Here is a 17,068-nt window from a genome sequence, read left to right on the forward strand (position 1 = left end):
CTCCATCTCGCTCCTTACCCTCTGAAGAAGTTCCTTTTTTAAAAACCTACCTCTTTGACCAAGCTTCTGATCACCTGCCCTAACGTCTCTCTCCATGTGTGACTCGGTGTCCATTTTTATTTTCTAATGCTCCTGTGAAGCACCTCAGGACCTTTTTACTATTTTAAAGGTACCAGTTCTTGCCATTGCGATGGTGCTGAGACCAGTGACTGGCTGTTGGAGAGCAGCGCTGTTTTTTTTTCCCTCCTCCGCCCACGGGAGGGTTTATCAGAGATTCTCAGCTGTTGCTGTATCGGGAAGTTGCTTTGTTCATTTGTGCTTATTGCTGAGGACAGCAGGAGAGCTCTGCTTCCTGAGAGGAAACTCCAGATCTTCTGATGGGCCAGTGATGATCGCAGAAGGCCATTGTCATGGCAACATCGGAAAAACTTGAGGGCGTGTGCTGAGAGATTTTTTAATGCATTTTTAGGATTGAAATCGTAGAATGGGACAGGATTGAATTAAAGTGGATTGACTCAAAGGGAAAAATAGTGGTCCTAAATTTTTCTGACTGCATTTGGCCCTTTGAAGCTTTCATTCTGTTTATCTTCTAATTGCATTATAGCACTGAATATTCCCATTTTTTTATGTTTTTAATGCGGATTCAAATCCATATTGCTCTGCGCCCAATCGTCAGTAAATGCTTTGACACAACTAGACAGCCTTAGCTGAGGTAAAAAACTGTAGGAGCAGGCAGGGTTTGCCCCATGAACTTAATTGACCACTTGTGGGTGAGATGAATCTTCCCTGCAAATGGCTAAGCCCCGCTCCGACTGTGGGTTTCAACGTAAATTGTTGGTCCATGAGTTTGAGAAATTCATGGAGTTACGAAGGTTCATTTCTTGGAGAGGACACTAGTAACCCTTCTACCAGCTAAAATTCAGCCACATTGACAGCTGTGCATGGAGAAATCCTTGGTCCAGACCAAGAACAACCCGCAGCTCTCAATCTAACTGCAGAGAGCCAGCTGGTGCTCTCCTCAACAGGAACAGGAATAGGCCGTTCAGCCCCTCCATCACCTAGATCACGGTTGACCTGTACCTTAACTCTATTCACACACTGTGGTAAAGTAAGAGACCTGGTACCTTTTAAGAGAATGCAAGTGTACTGATCATGTGACAGCACTGACAAATCACTGTACAGCATTGGGAACTGTAAGCCTAGTTCTGGAGGTTTGAGTGAGCACGTATGATCTGGTGCTCTGCACTATGTCTCAATGAACCATCACTGGTTATTCTTAGTTCAGTCTCTCCCTGTTATTGATTGAAAGCAGCAATTGAGGAGAACATAGGAAGGTGTGCAGTTAGAGTTCATTGGTCAACCAAACTCATTTACCCAAGCCTTGGTTCCTTATTCCCTAATACCCCTCATCTCTTAATTTTGGTGAAATTTTCAATTAACTTAGACTCCCAGGTTTTATAGGGGTGAATATTACAAATGTCTAATGATTCTCGATCGACCTATTGCTAAAATGACAGGAAATGTTATATATTAACAAAGATCTAAGGGGAGATGGGGTACATGTTGGTATTCAATGGAGCAGAGTTTTATTGAATAAGAGTAGTTTGGTGAGCGGTGGATTTTTAAAAAATCCTTATCTTGGGTGTTTTTCAGGATCACCACGATATGTTGCTGGAGATCGAGAGAGACAAGGCAATCACAGACAAGGTCATCCTCATTCAGAAAGTGGTTCGAGGATTCAAAGACAGGTAGGGCTCATCAAAAAAAGACTGAAACAGCCCACCTTTATTCAAAAGGCCCAAACCTATGGAACATTGGTGGAATCTCTTGAATGTTGTCAGACCACAAAGAAAATTACTGGTATTTCAGTGGAGAAAGGTCATTTGACCCACTATGTGTCAATGTTTAGTCTAATCCTATTTTCCTGATACCGCACAAGATCAGCTAGCAACATTGACAGTTTCTATTTGATTATGGATATGAAACATGAGCGATGCTATTCCTGAGGTTGAATAGGGGAGGGAGCTTATGATCATGTGATGGCATCAACACTCTTTGAATCCAAATCCCTACACTTTAAAGCCAAAGATTTTACAGGGATTTGATCTTAATACATAAGAACATTTTAATCATAGTTCATTTTTTAGTGATTAGAATAAAAGTTAGCCATGCAATTTTGTTTGAATGCCATTCACTACATCAAGAGCATGGGATTTAGGGGAGACAGTGGTTTAGTGTTAATGTCACTGGACTAGTAATCCAATCCCCAGGCTAATGGCCTGGGGGTATGGGTTCAAATCCCACCATGGTAGCTTGTGGAATTTAAATTCAATTAATAAACTCTGGAATTGAAAGCTAATTTTGATAATGGTGATAGTTTCACAAACATCAGTTGCCATAAAAACACATCTGGTTCACTAATGTCTTTTTGGGAAAGAAATCTGCTATCCTTTCCTGGTCTGGCCTACGTGTGAATCTAAACCTTCAGCAATGCAGTTGACCTTTAACTGCCCTCTGCAATGGTCTAGCAAGCCACTTAGTTCAAGGGCAATTAGGGATGAGTAGTCAATGTTGGCCTTGCCAGTGATGCTCACATCCCATGAATGAATAAAACAAAAAATTTCCAGATGAGAAAAGACCAAAATCCATGTAGTTCACCTTCTACCATTCTGGCAGTCACAAGATACAACATAATGGAGTTCTTGACTAACCCAAGCGATCGCTATCGATTAGACTACAACAGACAAGAGGTGAAGAAAAGCACCAGTGGTGGAGAGCTTGGGGAACCATGATCCAAACTCACCTATTTCTCCCAAGCACAGCACACTGGTCACATTATTCTTATGTAGCATTCCAAGATTATTTTCTGGAAGAAATCTAATTTGGATTGAAATGAATCAATATTAATGGCTTCCACTAGAGAGCCTCTTTCATGGATTGACCACACACTCACTGAAATATTGGGCTGTATTTTACGTCCCCCTCACCTGATGGCAGTGTCTGTTTTGTATATTTGATGGCAGGGGAAGCTCATAAAATACAGCAGGTAGCGGGCCTGCCACCTTCCGACCCGCCCTTGAGCTCCCTCCCATATTACAGTGGGCAGGTAAGGCATCAGGCAGCCTGCCTGCCCTTGGGCCTATTGAAACCCTTAAGTGGCCAATTAGTAGCCACTTGTGATGACCACCTGTGGGATTAAAATACTGAAGAGTCGTGTCATAATGAGCTGAAAGCTAAGACATTTGGGTAATCTGCACGAAACTGTTGGAACACCCATTGATGAAAAACCTGAGCTGTCCCAGCCCTATTTTTTTGTGGACAGGACATAGCTGGGCAATTTTCCAGATTTATTCATTGAATCTAAATTCCTCCAGTTGCTGTAGTGGGATTTGAACCCATGTCCTGAGAACACCAGCTTGGGCTGGTGACATGACTGCTTTGCCAACGCCTCTTCCTCAGTTGCTGTCTTCTGTTCCCTGTCAATAGCTGCACACATTGTTCTAAATATAAGTCACAACAATGATTTATAAAGGGACTCTCACTATTTTGGCTGGGTAATGACTTTTTAGTAATATGTCAACATCTGATTTGCTTTTCTCATTCCACCATCGAGCATTGGAATTAATTAGCCAGGATCTAGAATCATTTAAGTCAGGAAAAGCTACTTGACCCATCAGTCCAGCTCCTTCCATTGTTCACCTGACCATGAACTCCACTTTATTTATTTTAATATGAGAGGATGTTCCGTATCCCTGATTCCTAATGTACATCGAATTATGTAGAATTTACAGGAGCACAGGAGCAGGCCATTTGGCCCAACAAGTCTCTGCTGGTGTTTATGCTGAACACAAGCTTCCTCACAACCTACTTTTTTCCCTTCCATTTCTTTCACTCTCGTATTTATCTGGCTTCCCCTGCAACTAATGGTGTGTTATTTGCCTCAACCGCTCATCACATGGCCTGCAGCGGTTCAAGAAGGCGGCTCACCACCACCACCACCACTACCCCATGGGGAATGAGGGATGGGCAATAAATACTGGCAGGGCCAGCGAAGTCCACACCCTGTGAAAGAATAAATAAAAATAAACAAGCAAGCTCCAACCCCTGGGTAAGGAAGTTTCTCCTGAATTCTCAATTGGATTTATCAGTGGCGATCTTATATTTATAGCCCCCAAGGTCCAGTCTTTGTTTCAGATTTCTCCAACAAGCACAATTTTAAAGGCCAACTACGCTCAGCCTGTTATGTTTCCCTGGCTTGTTATAACCCCTCAATTCTGCTAGCATCAATGTAAATCACTGTTTGCACCTTCTCTGGTGCCTCGGTTCCTTTTTTCTGAGTGAAATTTCATGACATCTTAACTTGCCTCTCACCTGCTACATCTGCCTGGCTATGTGGAAAATTGCCCAGGTATGTCCCATACACACAAAGCGGGACAGAACCAAACCAGCCAATTATCACCCCGTCAGTCTACTCTCAATCGTCAGTAAAGTGATGGAAGGGGTTATCAACAGTGCTATCAAGCAGCAGTTGCTTAGCAATATCCTGCTTACTGTTGCTCAATTTGGGTTCTGCCAGGGTCACTCAGCTTCTTACCTCATGACAGCCTTGGTTCAAACATGGAGAAAGGCGCTGAACTCCAGGGGTGAGGTGAGAGCGACTGCCCTCAACATCAAGGCCGCATTTGACCAAGTGTGCCTTGATGAAGCCCTAGCAAAACTGGAGTCAATGGGGTGGGTGGGGGGAACTCTCCACTGGCTGGAGTCATAACCAGCACAAAGGAAGATGGTTGTGGTTGTTGGAGGTCAGTCATCTCAGCTCCAGGACATCACTGCAGGAGTTCCTCAGGGTAGTGTCCTCGGCCCAACCATCTTCAGCTGCTTCATCAATGACCTACCTTCCATCATAAGGTCAGAAGTGGGGATGTTCGCTGATGATTGCACAATGTTCAGCACCATTCGCGACTCCTCAGATGCTGAAGCAGTCCATGTCCAAATGCAGCAAGACCTGGTCAATATCCAGGCTTGGGCTGACTAGTGGCAAGTAACATTCATGCCACACGAGTGCCAGGCAATGACCATCTCCAACAAGAGAGAATCTAACCTTTGCTCCATGACATTCAATGGCATCACCATCACTGAATCCCCCACTGTCAACTTCCTGGGGATTACCATTGACCAGAAACTGAATTAGACTAGCCATATAAATACTGTGGCTACAAGAGCAAATCAGAGGCTAAGAATTATGCGACGAGTAACTCACCTCCTGACTCCCCAAAGCCTGTCCAGCAGCTACAAGACACAAGTCAAGAGTGTGATGGAGTACTCTCTACTTGCCTGGATGAGTGCAGCTTCAACAACACTCAAGAAGCTTGGCATCATCCAGGACAAAGCAGCCCGCTTGATTGGCACCACATCCACAAACATTCACTCCCTCCACCACCGAGGCACAATAGCAGCAGTGTGTACATCTACAAGATGCACTGCAGGAATTCACCAAGGCTCCTTAGAAAGTACCTTCCAAACCCACAACCACTACCACCTAGCTGGACAAGGGCAACAGACATGTGGGAACACCGCCACCTGGAAGTTCCCCTCCAAGCCACTCACCATCCTGACTTGGAAATATATCGCTGTTCCTTCCCTATCACCAGGGCAAAAACATTGAAGACCCTCCCTAACAGCACTGTGGGTGTACCTACACCACATGGACTGCAGTGGTTCAAGTTAGCAGCTTGCCACCACCTTCTCAAGGGCAGCTAGGCTTGGACAATAAATGCTGGCCTAGCCAGCAATGCCCACATCCCGTGAACGAATAAAAGAAAACATCAAAGAACTAGTTCCAAATAAGATTGAACGGATAAATGTCTCCTCTCTGACTGCAAGGATTTGCAAAATTCAATTGATTATTGAAGCATCAGAAATTTCTCAAAAATTATTGCACTTGTTCACTGAGGTTCACAGACATGGGACATGGCTGGTGTGGGAAAACTTGTGGATGCCCTTCTATAGTGGATGTTTTTATGAACCTTACGCTCATGGAAGAGGCAGGTTTTAAAAAAAACAAAAGACTTGCATTTAAATAGCATCCTTCCTGCCTTAGGATGTGTTAAAGCTGCAATCAAGGAAATGTGGAGACCAGTTTTGTGCCCAGCAAGGTCCCACAACAGCAATGTGCTAATGGCAGTCTGTATTAGTGATATAAACAGCAAATGGAATGTTGGCCTTTACTGCAAGGCTGATGGAGTTTAAAAGTGGGGAAGTCTTGCTACAACTGTACAGGGGCATTGGTGAGACCACGCCTAGAGTATTGCATACAGTTTTGGCGTCCTTATTTTAAGAAGGGATATACTTGCATTGGAAGCAGTTCGGAGAAAGTTCACTTGGCTAATTCCTGGGATGAAGCGGTTGCTTTAGGAGGAAAGGTTGAGCAGTTTGGGCCTATACTGATTGGAGGTTAGAAGAATAAGAGATGATTTCATTGATACATGTAAAACTCTGGAGGGGATTCTCAAGGTAGATGCTGAGAGGATGTTTCCCCTTGTGAGGGATTCTAGAACTAAGAGACATAGTTTAAAAATAAGGGGTCTCCCACTGAAGACAGCAATGAGGAGGAATTTCTCACCTGAGCATCACGTATCTTTGAAATTTTCTGACCCAGAGAGCTGTGGAAACTGCTTCAGTGAATATATTCCAGGATGGGTTAAAACAGATTATCAATCTACATGGTAAATCAAGGGATTTGGGGACCAGGCAGGAAATTGGAGTTGAGGCTAAGATTAAATCAGCCATAACCTTTAATGAATGGCAGAATAAGCTTTGAGGGTCATACAGCCTACTCCTGTTTCTATTTCTTATGTCCTTATGAAACACTCCACAGGTCAGGCAGCATCTGTGGAGCGAGAAGCAGAGTTAACATTTTAGACTGGGGATCTTGTACAATTAACTCTATTCCACTCCCCACTGATGCTGGGTATTTCAGGCATTCTCCCTTTCAGATTTCCAGCATCCCTCAGTACTTTGCCCTTGAATTTGTTTTAGCTATGTTGGTTGAGGGATATATATCGGCCAGAAAATTCACTGCTACCCTTCGAAGTAGCGCCGTGGAATCTTTTCACATCCACCTAAGCGGACAGGAGGAACCTCGGTTTAATGTCACCTCCATAAGATGGCACCAAGACAATGCAGCACCCCCTCAGTACGGCACTGGGGGTGTCAGCCTAGATTGTATGCTCTCACTTCTTGAGTTGGATTTGAATCCACAACCGTCTAGCTCTGAGGTGAGACTATAACCCACTGAGCCTTGTTAGAAAGCTTAAAATAGTGGGAAGCTTATTCTGTAACCAATCCATTCTTAACCAGTTGATAGCTATCCATGAACACTAGAATAATATAGCGCGGTAGTTTTGTTGTAAGAAAACATGTTCGATTCTGGATTTTAAAAATTTCAAAATCTTCCACAGGTCAAACTTTGTTAAAATAAGAAAATCAGTGATGTTAATTCAGAAGTATTGGCGAGGATATCAGTGCCGGAAGAATTTCAGTGCAGTAAGTTAACTATTTCTCATTAATTCTTAGCCTTTTTAATTAATTGTTCATGCAATGTGGGTGTCGCTGGCTGGGCCAGCATTTATTGCCCATCCCTAAATAGCCCTTGAGAAGGTGATGGTGAGTCACTACCTTGAACCGCTGCAGTTCATGTGCTGTAGGTACACCCACAGTGCTGTTAGGGAGGGAGTTTCAGGATTTTGACCCAGCGACAGTGAAGGAACGCCGATATATTTCCAAGTCAGGATGGTGAGTGGCTTGGGGAACTTGCGGGTGGTGGCATTCCCATGAGCCTGCTAAGTGGTAAAGGGCACGTTTAGAATTTGCTGCCTAAGTAATTGTGCAAAGTCATGATTTGTAAGGCACACCCACGATTTTAGACTTACAATCCGGAAGACTATGAAATATGGTAACAAATTATGGGATGCATGTCTACTTTGGCTGATAAAGTCCTATATGTTATCGGTTGTACTGTCTCTGACCTTGAATGTGAATCCTCTGCATAAAAAATGACTGATAATTTAGCATGCAAGAAAATCGAGGGATAAGGTGAGACAGCAGAGTCGAGCTGGGAGGTCAGCCATGACCTTATTGAACGGTGGAGCAGGTTCAAGGGGGCCTCCTCTTTATGACGTGTTCAGAGAGTACAGGAATAGGTGGTGGAGAAAACATAACTTGCACCTTGTTTTGTTGCTTCAACGTTCTCTTTGATCCTCGTACAGATGAGAATTGGATTCTCCAGACTGCAGGCCCTCTATCGATCCCGTAAGCTCTGCACCCAGTATCACTTCGCCCGCGAGAGAATCATCATGTTCCAGGCCCATTGTCGGGGTTACTTGGTGCGGAGAGCGTTCCGCCATTGCTTCTGGGCTGTCATCACCATTCAGGCCTGTGTCCGAGGCATGATCGCACGCAGGCTCTACAAGCGGCTGAGAGGAGAAGTGAGTGCCTTTCCTGTAAGGCGGGGGGGGGTTTGATATTTGGAATGTGAACCCACCTTTGTGTAAAAAAGCAATAGGAAAGAGCTTGCATTCATGATAGCTTTCTTTATGCAGAGTGTTATGATGATCAGGAATGCACTGCCCACTCGGGAGTGAAAGGAGTTTCAACATTTTTAAGGGAATTAGGTATATGTTTGAAAAATAAATATGTGCAGGGCTACGGGGAAAGAGCAGGGGAGTGGGGATTAATTGGATAGCCCTGTCAAAGAACTGACACAGGCACGATAGCCCCGATTTGGCTGCCTACTGTGCTTTGGCGATTTTATGTATCATGTCTCAGGATGCCCCAAGCAGCGCCATGGAGTGCAGTGAAGTGCCTCTTGTAATGGATGCAGGAACTCCACTGACTACCACGTAAGGATTGCCAAAGCCTCGAGATTGCCCTGAAGTCTCCAGGAGTTGAAGATTAATCTCCAGGACACTGCTACATACAAACCTGCGAATAAAATCAAATGCACCCATTTTCAAAAGGTAGTTTTTTAAAAATGTGTTTGCTTATGGGAGGTGAGTGTCGCTGGCGAGGCCAGCATTTATTGCCCATCCCTAAATTGCCCTGGAGAAAGTGATGGTGAGCGGAAAGTGCAAAGGAGTGGGACTAATTAGATTTGACAGTCAAAGAACCGACGGGGCATAATGGGCTGAATGGCCTCCTCCTATGCCCTATAATTTAGGCTGTGCAATCTTTCACTGTTGCTTCTCACACAACTGTCACTTCACATCCTCTGTTAAACTGCTTCGGCAACCTGCTCTGTCAACCAAGACCTTGTCGTCTCCCATGAATTTTTTGATTTGCCTTTGCAAGTAAGGCAGCTGGGCCTGTCATCACCATTTGTCGGATGTACTTTTTATAGATAGCTGAGCGATTTTTGCCATGAGCAGAAGTCAAAAGCAGCAGTGGCCTAAGTTTTGAGATAATTGACCCATAAATGCAAGCCTTTCTGTATAAATATCTTCTTCGATTGTCCCACCTACAGTTCAGGTTCAAAGAAATAAACGTATTTGAAATCTAAAACCCGTGCCTTAACCTCCCGACAGTATCGTCGACGGCTTGAAGCAGAGAAGCTACGTCTCGCCGAAGAGGTGCGTCTCCGCAAGGAGATGAGCAGCAAAAAAGCCAAGGAGGAGGCAGAAAGGAAACATCAGGTGGGTTGCTTGAATGATTTTAGTCCCAGTTTCCCATGACTGGACATGTAACCTGATGGCACCTGAGGCCCTGATTGTTTTCAAACTGATTTGTAGGTTTGTATGGTAAAACTGCTAATGAGTAGTGTTGCTGTCTGCACTTAGCCCTTGCTTCTTGGTCTGTACTGAGTTCGCCAAAGGCAAAATAACTTCCCTCCAGATTAAGGAGGGAGAAGTGGTTCCGTGACTATCAGGTCGGGACAAGTTGTCTTTTTTTTTTAAATTATTCTTTCACGGGATGTGGGCGTCCCTAATTGTCCGTGAGAAGGTGGTGGTGAGCCGCCTACTTGAACGGCTGTTGTCCACAGTGCCGTTAGGAAGGGAGTTCCAGAATTTTGACCCAGTGACTGTAAAGGTGATAATAATTCCAAGTCAGGATAGTGTGTGACTTAGAGGGGAATTTGCAGATGGTGGTGTTCCCATGCGTCTGCTGCTCTTGTCCTGTTTTAGGTGGTAGAAGCTGTAGGTTTGGAAGGTGCTGTCATAGGAGCCTTGGCAAGTCTCTGTAATATTGCCCGTCTCTGTCCCAATCTCAGCCCATCTTCTGCTGAAATCCTCTTCCATAATTTGCTACCTCCCAGATGCAACTATTCCAATGCTCTCTTGCCCAGCCTTCCTCCTTGGACCCTTCTGTAAACTTGAGCCCATCCAAAACTCTGCAATATATCATGAACTTGCACCGAGTCTCATTCATTCATCATCCCTACATTGGCCCCTGGCCTAGTAACACCCTTTTTAAAACTCGCACCCTCATGCTCAATTCCGTTCATGGCTTCACCCCTTTTGTAACCTCCACCAGCCCTACAACTCTCTGACCTGGTACATCTCTCGCCTCTTTGGCCTCAACATTGGCAGCCATGCCTTCAGCTACCCGGGCTCTAAGCTCTGAAATTCTGTTGTTAAACCCTTTTCTGCCTCTCTTGCTTTGTTTTAAGATGTTCCTTAGAATCTACCTCTTTGTCAAAGAGTTTGGCCACCTGTCCTCATGCTTTCTGCCTAATGGCTATGTGTCATTTTAGTTTTTTGTGGTAGGATGTTGTACTGTACAAATACATATTTCTATTGATAAAAACAAAAAAACTGCGGATGCTGGAAATCCAAAACAAAAACAGAATTACCTGGAAAAACTCAGCAGGTCTGGCAGCATCGGTGGAGAAGAAAAGGGTTGACGTTTCGAGTCCTCATGACCCTTCGACAGAACCGATGCTGCCAGACCTGCTGAGTTTTTCCAGGTAATTCTGTTTTTGTTTTACATAGTTCTATTGGCTGTAATGGCTATTGTAGCTCAAGGTCCTGACAACATGTCATCTTGCTGATGAATGTGCATCTGGCTGAGGTACTGGGAGACTTCCTGCACCCTTGGAACTTAATGTGAAGGGCAGGGAGGAGATTGAGGGGATAATATGTCTGTTGGAAGACTCCTGAAGCCAGTGAAGTTGCATTGGCTTGGCTGGTTGAACCAACTGTGCCACACTTGACTGACTTTGGTGAGGGTGGTCTTTGTGCAGTAGTCCTAGAGAGTGATTTTTTTTCTTTTGGGCTGGACGCATTTTGCTCTCTTCTTCCCGCAGGAACGCCTCGCTCAATTGGCTCGTGAAGATGCCGAGAGGGAGGTGAATGAGCGGAGGGAAGCCCGTCGAAAGAAAGAAATGGTGGAGCAGATGGAGAAGGCTCGCAATGAGCCGGTGAATGACTCTGAGATGGTGGATAAGATGTTTGGGTTTCTGGGCATGCCCACTGTGCTGCCGGGACAGGAGGGACAAGCACCATCGGGGTTTGAGGTACGAAAGTTAAAACGTTCTCTTAACTTGGCTCAAGTGATGACTGCTGAGCAAATGAATCTAGAGGTGGAGCTGGAACGTGGGAATTGCAAGATTACAAATGACGAAGTGCACTGAGTTCACTTCCTACCGTCCTGATAGTCTCAGTCTCAGAATGGAGTCGACGACTAACCTTGGCAATCCATCTCCATGATTAGTCTACAACAGACCCAGTACTGGGATGAGCAAATTCCCCATTTTGTAGGGAGCATATGTCAAAAGTTATCCTTTTCCCTCCTAAACAACGCAACTCTTGCCATACTGCTCGAATACGGTATCCAAAATTGATTATTTTGATTATTGCCAAAAAGAGAGACATATATTTTTATTCATTCGCGGAATGTGGGCTTTGCTGGCTGGGCCAGCATTTATTGCCCATTCCTAATTGCCCTTGAGAAGGCGGTGGGGAACTGCTGCAGTCCATGTAGTGCAGGTACACCCACAGTGCTGTTAAGAAGGGAGTTCCAGGACTTTGACCCAGCGACAGTGAAGGAACGGCGATATATTTCCAAGTCAGGATGATGAGTGGCTTGGAGAGGAACTTCCAGGTGGTGGTGTTCCCATGCATCTGCTGCCCTTGTCCCCCTTATTGCTAAAACGTTTCATCTTGTACTCATCAGGACAAATGCAAGAAAGCCAAATCTCAAACTGATCACAACGATTGGTGTTACAGGAGAAAAAGGGTGCTTTTTGGTTGGCAAGTCGACTCTAGCACTGCCACACAGTTTTCTGCTGCTCTCTCCATGACAGCACCTCAGCCAATCAGAGTTGACTTGCCAACCAATCAGCACCCTTTTTTTCCTGTAGTAAAAATTGTTGTGATCGTTTGAAATTTCACATTCTTGCATTTGTCCTAGTGAGCGCAGGGTGAAAAGCTTGGGTAGCATGTCCCTCTTTTCAATAGTATTCGAGTTCTGTGCTGCCAAACAATAGGTTCTTTTTTGAAAGAATCTAATGGAATTTGCATTCTAATGAATTAATACATTCTGCTTCCCGTGTCCCTAAGGAGCCTGTTCCATTGATAGGCCACTCACTCATGGAATAATTTGCCAGGATTTTATCAGCCCAGTGAAGGTGCACTGGGGAGATAGGAGGAACAGAGAAATAAAGGTGCACAGCTTAGGGAGGGAAGCCTGCCACCTGTAGGCTGCAGGCGGTATTCTTAGCAGTGGGAGCTGCAGCCAATTAATTGGCTTATTGACGGCCATCTCACTGGCATCCGGACAGCCTCTACTGCCGGGGAGAGTCCGCCAGCTGGCTTCCCAGGTTGGGGAGGTGGTTGGGCCTTGGATTCCTCAGGCTTTGTGCCCTAAAGAGGGGATCCCTCTTCAGCAATGGCCGCCCCTGTGGCTCCCCACGCCTAGAGCAGTAGGGTTCACCCCTCTGATCGCCAGGGGCTGTCTGCTGGGCCCTAGCACAACAGGAAAAACAGCATTCCTACCTCCGATCCAAGGGTGCCTCAAGATGGAGGAGATATTTCATTCTCCTCGCAGCTTCAGCAGCGGCCATCTCTCGCAATGGTGCTGCAGAGCTGCCTCTGATTGGGCAAGCGGCGTGGAAGGTTTGCCTGCTGCCCTTAATTGGACTTTATTCACAGGATAAAGTCGGCCCATCGAGTCTGCACCGACACGTGAGAAACACCTGACCTACCTACCTAATCCCATTTACCAGCACTTGGCCCATAGCCTTGAATGTTATGACGTGCCAAGTGCTCATCCAGGTACTTTTTAAAGGATGAGAGGCAACCCACCTCCACCACCCTCCCAGGCAGTGCATTCCAGACCATCACCACCCTCTGGGTAAAAAAGATTTTCCTCACATCCCCCTTAAACCTTATGCCCCCTTGTGACTGACCCTTCAACTAAGGAGAACAGCTGCTCCCTATCCACCCTGTCCATGTCCCTCATAATATTGTACACCTCGATCAGGTCGCCCCTCAGTCTTCTCTGCTCCAATGAAAACAACCCAAGTCTATCCAATCTCTCTTCATAACTTAAATGTTTCATCCCAGGCAACATCCTGGTGAATCTCCTCTGCACCCCCTCCAGTGCAATCACATCCTTCCTATAATGTGGCGACCAGAACTGCACACAGTACTCCAGCTGTGGCCTCACCAAGTTTCTCTACAACTCCAACCTGATCTCCCTACTTTTGTAATATATATTTCGTTTGATAAAGGCAAGTGTCCCATATGTCTTTTTCACCACCCCACTTACATGCCCCTCTGCCTTCAGAGATCTATGGACACACACGCCAAGGTCCCTTTGTTCCTCAGAACTTCCTAGTGCCATACCGTTCATTGAATACTTCCTTGTCAAATTACTCCTTCCGAAGCATATCACCTCACACTTTTCAGGGTTAAATTCCATCTGCCACTTACCTGCCCATTTGACCATCCCGGCTATATCAACCTCGCTGTTAACCACCCGGCCAATCTTTGTGTCATCCGCAAACAAACTAATCCTACCCCCCACCCCCCCCTCAACGTAGTCACCTATGTTAAATAATAGGGGACCGAGCACAGATCCCTGTGGTGTGCCACTGGACACTGGCTTTCAGTCAATAAAGCATCCTTCTGTCATCACCCTCTGCCTCTGACAACTATTCCTGAAAGCAGCCTTTTCATTGGTTGCCACTGATAAAATAGCCATTGCAGTCTCAGGATTCAGGTCATGCATTACATCCTGATGGCAAGACTGCATGGATTCACTCTTTTTGCTAAAATTTCAGCCATTGTTTCCACAGATTAGTTTTGAAGTTCCCCTCCATTAAGCACCGGCCATGTCTTCTGGGTGTTTTGGACAAGGAGCGATGGTCTAGATTATCCAATCCTTTTTAATTTTGGGATCCCAAAAACAGGACTTGTAATCACTTGACCTCCGTTTTTTCTTTTCCCCTGGGAGAACATGCCTAATTTACGTAGTCACTCCTCATAATCCAACCCCTCCATCCCCTCAATCATTCATTCTGTTTGCTCTAGGAGCTGAATTATCTACTCCTGCTCCTAGTTCTTATAGGGCAGGAAATTGGAGTTGAGGCCGAAATGAGATCAGCCATGATCGTATTCAATGGTGGGGCAGGCTCGAGGGGCTGAATTAATAACAAAAACAGAATTACCTGGAAAAACTCAGCAGGTCTGGCAGCATCGGCGGAGAAGAAAAGAGTTGACATTTCGAGTCCTCATGACCCTTCAGCAGAACTGGGTGAAAGTTCAGAAGGGGCTGAATTGCCTGACTCCTGCTCCTAGTTCTTACGTTCTTTATGGTCTCTCTTCTGCCTCGATAGGTGCCGTTAATATTTTGCACTAACCGAAGTGAGTGGAATGAACGGAGCTCTGATTTATTCCAATTTCCACATTAATGTTTCCCTTTGTGTGTGTGTATTGTTTCTGATGCTGCTGCCAGTGAGATTTGCCTTAAGCTTTGTATCTGTTTTTGTGTTGGCACCAGGATCTCGAGCGTACCCCGAGAGAGTTGGAGGAAGAGGATCTGGATGCAAGCCTGCCACTCCCAGAAGAGGAAGAGGAAGATCTTTCTGAGTACAAGTTTGCCAAGTTCGCTGCTACTTACTTTCAGGGCACCACAACGCACACCTACATCCGGAGGCCCCTCAAGCTGCCCTTACTTTACCACGATGATGAAGGGGATCAACTGGTAAGTGAAAAGTGTTGGAGGAGATGGATTACTTCGCGTAGATATGGCGGCGTAGTGGTAATGCCACTGGCCTCATAAGCCAGAGGGCCCGAGTAATGCTCTGGGGACATGGGTTCAAGCTGGTGGAATTTAAAATCAATTAATAAAACCTGCAGCTGAAAGTAAGTCTCAGTAAAGGTGACGATGGAACTATTGTCGATTGCCGTAAAAGCCCATTTTGCAGGGTGGGGGGGGGGGCGGCGGGGAGGAGGAGGAGGAGGCACGGGGGTGTGGGGGGGGGAGGAGGAGGAGGCGCTGGGGGGAGAGCAGGAGGTGCAGTTGGCGGGAGGGGGGGGGAGAGGAGGCGCGGGGGGGGTGGATTCTGCAGGAGAATTTTACAAATATTTTTTCTCTAATTGGTCTGATTTTCCACTCCTGACTTCACTTTCCTTTCACCTTACATTTCCTTCACTCCCCTCCCTATCTCTGTAAACTCCTATCCTGCAATCCCCTGAGATACCTGCGTTCCTCCTCTGATTCTGGCCTCTTGTGCACCTCTGACTTTTAATCGCTCTATCGTTGGTGGCTGTGCCTTCAGTTGCCTAGGCCCCACGCTCTGAATCCCCTCCTGAGACTTCTCCGCCTCTCTGGCTCGCTTTCCTCCCTTTAAAAGACTCCTAAACCTACCTGTTTGACCAAGCTTTTAGTCATCTGACCTAATCTCTCCTTCTGTGGCTCAGTGTCATGTGATGTTTTATGATGCTTCTGTGAAGTGCTTTGAGGTGTTATTTTATTACCATAAAGGCGCTATATAAATACAAATTGTTCTTTTTCTTCTAAAAGATTAAACGGCTCCAGGGAAGTATGAGGTGACAACTGTGGCTCAGTGACCCTCTCACCTCTGACTTATATATTCCAGACTCTGGTGTTACCTTATAGGATTTGATGAATCCCTTGATTTCTGAGAGCGTTAAGTAGTATTTTATTCTTTCATGCGATGTGGGCGTTGCTGGCTAGGCCGTTTGTAATTGCCCTTGAACTGAGTAGCATGCTGGGCCATTTCAGAGGGCAGTTCAGAGTCACCACGTTGCTGTGGGTCTGGAGTCACAGGTAGATCAGACCGAGTAAGGAGGGAAGATTTCCTTCTCTAAAGGACTTCAGTGAACCAGGTAGGTTTTTTATGACAATCCATGATTGTTTCATGGTCACCGTTACTTAGCCCAGCTTTCAATTCCAGATATCCTAATGCGATCATTGCTCGCTGTGTATCGAGTAATCTCATGCATGAGCCTAAGGACAATCTGGAAGGGCGAAGTATCTCAAAAATGTGAGCAACAGTTGAAGCTAGCCTTTTCACACTGTTACTATACAGTAGCAACAAAAGTGGCAATTTCCACTAACAGGACGCTGCCATCAAGCCAAAAACACGTTCTGCCTACCACACATGAGTAATGTGGTATATGAATTTCGGTGCCATGTGATGTCGGGTACGTAGACCGTACACCCTGACAACTGGTGGACCTTATCAAATGGCATGTCCCTTTGGCTATTCACAATAGACAGAGTACTGACCATACTCAAACAGCGGTGCTTGCAAAACTTAAGACGTAATGTCTAAAGTTAGATGTGATTCTGCAATTGGACAGCACGTGGTGAACAATCCCAAGTATGCTAAGAGTTGCACTAATAACCAATTTAGAATTATAAGGCGGTCTTACCTTGTGGCTCACTCACGCTTGCTAGAAGCTGCATATATCCATGCAGGCAAAAGGAATTTGTCCAGGCATTGCACCTTTTTTTGAATTACCAAAAGCTGGGGGCAATAATTCCCTGGTACATTCTCCATGGCAAACTAAATCATTGACCAATCAGCACCCACTTCTCATTC

The 17,068-nt window shown here is 45.6% G+C and overlaps 1 protein-coding gene across 1 annotated transcript in view; it reads left to right on the forward strand.

The window, feature by feature from the left end:
- The window catches only part of myo7aa (myosin VIIAa), a 486,672-nt gene that overhangs the window by 397,261 nt on the left and 72,343 nt on the right, over positions 1-17,068 (forward strand). The window contains exons 19-24 of the mRNA XM_041198962.1: positions 1,654-1,748; positions 7,461-7,545; positions 8,268-8,486; positions 9,582-9,689; positions 11,300-11,509; positions 14,998-15,201. Of these exons, the coding sequence (XP_041054896.1) occupies positions 1,654-1,748; positions 7,461-7,545; positions 8,268-8,486; positions 9,582-9,689; positions 11,300-11,509; positions 14,998-15,201 (921 nt within the window). The remainder of the gene's footprint in view (positions 1-1,653; positions 1,749-7,460; positions 7,546-8,267; positions 8,487-9,581; positions 9,690-11,299; positions 11,510-14,997; positions 15,202-17,068) is intronic.

The sequence above is a fragment of the Carcharodon carcharias genome, chromosome 11 (assembly GCF_017639515.1).
Source record: "Carcharodon carcharias isolate sCarCar2 chromosome 11, sCarCar2.pri, whole genome shotgun sequence".
Classification (NCBI taxonomy): domain Eukaryota; kingdom Metazoa; phylum Chordata; class Chondrichthyes; order Lamniformes; family Lamnidae; genus Carcharodon; species Carcharodon carcharias.